The following is a 4,685-nucleotide window of genomic DNA, read 5'->3' as shown; positions in this document are numbered from 1 at the left end:
TTGTCGAACGTTGAGGGATTATTATATGATTCAATTATGTTAGCATAGTTGAGAGATTGCAGTAGTGAAAGTATGAACCCTAGGCATTGTCTTCAAGCATTGCAATACCGTTTGTGCTCCGTTTTATCACTTGCTACATTGCTGTTTTTCATATTTTCATATTACAAAAACCTATATCGCTACTATCCACACTACACTTGTATCACCATCTCTTCGCCGAACTAGTGCACCTATACAACCTTCCATTGTATTAGGTGTGTTGGGGACATAAGAGATTTCTTGTATTTGGTTGCAGGATTGTTTGAGAGAGACAATCTTCATCCTACGCCTCCCACGGATTGATAAACCTTAGGTCATTCACTTGAAGGAAACTTGTTATTGTCCTATAAAACTCTCCGCTTCGAGGCCCAACACGAGTCTACAAGAATAATTTGTGTAGTAGACATCAAGCTCTTTTCTGGCGCCGTCGCCGGGGAGGTGAGTGCTTGAAGGTATATCTTTAGATCTTACAATTGAATCTTTTAGTTTCTTGTTTTATCACTAGTTTGGTTTATAAAAGAACACTACAAAAATATGGAATTGAGGTACCTCATATACTTCATCTTTATAATGTCTTTGGTGAAAATGATGGATTGGAAAATTGTGCCAAAGTGTTAGAAGAAGAATTCAATAAAATGTTTGGCATAAAATCTTTCAATGATGAGCATGATTGTAATGTTGTTGGTATGAATTCTTTGAATATCCATTATGCTAATGATATGCAAAGCAATAAGCTTGGGGATGATATGTTTAATGAAGATGATACTTTTAGTCTCCCAAGTTTTGATGAGAATATTTGTTATGATGATTCATGCCTCCTATTTATGATGATTACAATGATAAAAGTGGGTTTGGAAGAGTGGCAACTCTAGGTAATAACGATTCCACTATTTTGGAAGAGGTTTCAATTAATTATGACAACAAAGTTGCTATCTATGATGATTATGATGATGACATGTATGCTATAAAGAGAAATGATAACCATGAATCTTGTCATCATGATTTTAATGTTCAATTCCATTACATTTATGAGAAGGTCACTATAGACTATACTCCCTCCTTTTGAGTTTATTGGGTTGGTGGGAGCCTAGATTGTGTGCTCGTACTTATCTGATTACCCTCCCCAGTGTAATTAATTTGGGAGATAAAATCAACATAAACGATTGGCTGGAGATGGGATCAACATTTAAACTAGGAGATGAAACTAAGTTAAATGGGAATAAAATCAAATCGGCATTTAAATCAAGAGATCTGGTGAAATATCACGGCAAAAAAATCGAGCTCGCTTAGTAATCATGGTCCCTTGGTCTCGCTGAAATGACCCGCTGATCTAATAAACATGTATGAAGGGAGTAGTATATTATTACCTGAGTTTTCCAACTACTTTTACCGAATGGAGATAGTAGGTATTATCACAAAAGGGAACAATGAATTCTTCAAATTTGGATATTACAAGACAAGATTGAAATGGTAATTTCCATTGAAAGACACCATCATTTTAAGATAAGTAGCGACAATATGTTTTTCTCAAAAAAAGGAATAATTAACTCTGTTACAACTTCATACAAAAGCAATGGGGAGGGATGTGACAAAATTTAAAATAATAGACGGCAAAACAATAAATAATAGAAGAGTTGTAAAGACTTAATTTAATTAATTTTCAATATTAATGTTAATACGCCAAAAATAACAAAAGACTTCTAAAGATTTGTACAAGACCATATCTTTTAGTAAATATATACATTACTTTCTAGTGATTCGCAATTAAATTGTTCTAATGTTCAATAACTTGCATATTTTAAAAACATATTTATTTACGGCTATTTTTACTCGATGAAATTTTCAATGGCCCTAGGCTATATAAGAGTCGTGGTCTAATATGTTGAGGCAGTGTTAGACTCAGCTCAGAAGTTGGTTAAACAAGATGCACACATAGATCTCCTACCAATCCAGTTAGCAATGACTTCTAGTTTTCACCCATGGTCTCTCCTCCTTGTCCTCCTCCTCTCCATCGTACTTAGCCTGGGAGCACCAGCAACGGTGTTCGATGAGAACTTCGTGCCGGTATGGGGTGCCGATGGTTATCACCTAGCCAATCAGGGCACACAAGTTTCCCTCATCATGGATAGAAACTCTGGTACATATCATCATTTTTTTGCACCAGATATGGTACTTCCTCTGATCCATAATAAGTGTTGCAGCTTCGAACTAAAGTTGAACTAACTTTAGTTCAAAGTTGTGACACTTTTATTGAATCTGAGGGAGTACTTCACACACTTTCTCCTAAGCATGGATGATCATGAGATTATGCTAATCATGTGATTTAAGTGCACTCTAATTGATTAAATTTGACTAAATGTTTGTTTCTTTGCCTCTCTGTCGGGTGCAGGAGCTGGATTTAGATCCAAGATGATGTATGGTTCAGGGTTATTCCACATGAGGATCAAGTTACCCGCCGGGTATACTGCCGGAGTTGTAACGGCCTTCTATGTATGTCTTGACACATCTTATATGCTAAGCATTTCTTGTACTCTAGCTCACGACAGAACCCGAGTACGGCGACCATGACGAGGTGGATTTCGAGTTCTTGGGCAACGTCGATGGCAAGCCAGTGGCTCTCCAGACCAACATCTTCCTCAATGGCCAGGGCTACAGAGAGCAGAAGTTCTACCTCTGGTTCGACCCAGCAGCAGCTGTCCATGACTACAAGATACTCTGGAACCAGCACCAGTTAGTGTAAGTCATCGATCGGGTCCCTATTCCTTCTGTTACTACTCAGCATATATATCACGTGCAACACGATCGTAGGATGCTTGTCGACGAAACACCCATCCGGGTGCTCAAGAACCTAGCTGGACGCGCGCCGGGCTACCAGTTCCCGACGAGGCCGATGAGAATCCGGGCGAGCATCTGGGACGGCTCTTCTTGGGCGACCGACAACGGCAAAATCAAAGTCGACTGGAACCGTGCGCCATTTACCTCCGCGTTCCAGAGGTTCAATGTCGATGCCTGCCCCGCCACCGGAAGTGCGCCGTGTGGCTCACCCAACCTATGGTGGAACAAGTTTCAGGACCTAACGCCCGCACAGAAGGCAGCGTACAAAAACGTCAAGAGCAAGTACATGACCTACAACTACTGTGATGATAAGGCAAGGTTCAACTACCATCTGCCGCTAGAGTGCAGTTACAACTAACTAGTAGCTTTCTGTGTGGCCGTAGAAAAAATTATCTAATATCTAGATACTCATATGTGAAGAGTCTACTTCAACCGATCCTAGCAATATACAACGGTTGAAGTAGATTCGTCTAAACCTCTTCCCAAACTGTACAAAGTTCTAGATATTAGATAGAATGAATCTATCAACTCTATTATATTACCAAATAAAATCAATTTTATATTATTTTCAACAAAGGATCCATATAAGGTTCAGTAGTTCATTAACTCTATTGTGCGAAATGCATTACTAGTCCATTGACAATTGGCTTGCTAACAACTGAAACTTCAGGTGGTTTACGATGAATATGCATCGGATTGTATATATTATTAGCACACAACCTCTTGATTTTGCGAAGTATTTACAAAAATTAGCATGTTTCAAGTCGGTGTTGCACTGAACTACCATTTTTAAAACATCAACAAGAAAACTATCAGTTTCAACTAATCTTGTTGCATAAAACCACCAACAACATTTAATAACCGTTTTAGACGATTTAAACATGTTTATGATAAGCGGAACCCACCCGTCAATGTTAACATGACAGAAAAGTCAAAGCCATTTATTTTGACCACTATTACAGATGGGGACCACACGTTAGCATCAACCTTCCGCCTCCTCATTTCTCTTTTTTTGGCATTTCCTCAAACACCTCGAGTGCATGGGAGGGAAGCGGGTGAACTCCGACAACGCACAACTGAACATTCCCCCGCTCTTGATCGAGGAAGTGGACGGTGACACGCCAGCGGCGTGCACGCGGAAGCAGGTGCGCGGGGATGTTCATCTGGGCGCTCTTCAACGACAAGAAGGACGTGGTGAGCCGTCTTTGCTGCATGCTGCTCGCTCTCTGCGTTCCCGATCGAGTGGACGTGCGCCGTCGTGTTAAGTGGTTTCTGCATGCCGTCGATGGCGCACCAGTGTCCGGGAGCGCCGGAGCGGCCGCCGCCACCGCCAAGCTCAACGATGTATATGCACGTATGGGCACCAACGATTAGCTAGTGACGACTCACGCATGCACCGACCTGTGTGTGGCTGCTGCTTTTAATGTTCCTTTGTTTTGGAGAACGTTGTGCGCTCGTCCGTCGTCGTTGCCATTCTCTTTCCGGCACTACGTGCCGCAGCAGCTTCAGCCACAAACACACTGCAGCGGCCTTCCTCCGACGCGTTAACGTCGTCGAGTAACGCCATCGCCTTCTCGGCCACGCTCTTGTCGACGCGAGCACAGCGCCCTGCTCAAGGTGTCCCTGGCCCCAGCTCTGCTCCTCGCCGGAGCTAATGGTCATGGACGAGCAGAAGAGGCCGAGCAGCGGCAGCAGCAGCGTACAAGCGCGTGGGCAGCTAGTCAAGGTGCGCCCACGAGGTGTATGTTGAAATGCCAGATAGAGAGAGATAAGCAGGAAGAAGGTTGATGCTAACGTGTGGGACCCACCTG

The 4,685-nt window shown here is 42.2% G+C and overlaps 1 protein-coding gene across 1 annotated transcript; it reads left to right on the top strand.

Moving 5' to 3' along the window:
* Window positions 1-1,932: 1,932 nt before the first annotated feature.
* On the top strand, window positions 1,933-3,300 carry LOC109739486 (xyloglucan endotransglucosylase/hydrolase protein 2-like). The gene is made up of 4 exons (XM_020298572.4): window positions 1,933-2,176; window positions 2,429-2,529; window positions 2,576-2,775; window positions 2,848-3,300. The coding sequence occupies exons 1-4, from the start codon at window positions 1,999-2,001 to the stop codon at window positions 3,230-3,232; spliced, it is 864 nt and encodes a 287-aa protein (XP_020154161.1). The 5' UTR covers window positions 1,933-1,998; the 3' UTR covers window positions 3,233-3,300.
* The last annotated feature ends 1,385 nt before the right edge of the window (window positions 3,301-4,685 follow it).

This window comes from Aegilops tauschii, chromosome 3, assembly GCF_002575655.3.
Source record: "Aegilops tauschii subsp. strangulata cultivar AL8/78 chromosome 3, Aet v6.0, whole genome shotgun sequence".
Taxonomy (NCBI): Eukaryota; Viridiplantae; Streptophyta; class Magnoliopsida; order Poales; family Poaceae; genus Aegilops; species Aegilops tauschii.
The sequence above is the reverse complement of the archived record's forward strand: the minus strand, read 5'-3'. Positions and strand labels throughout refer to the sequence as shown.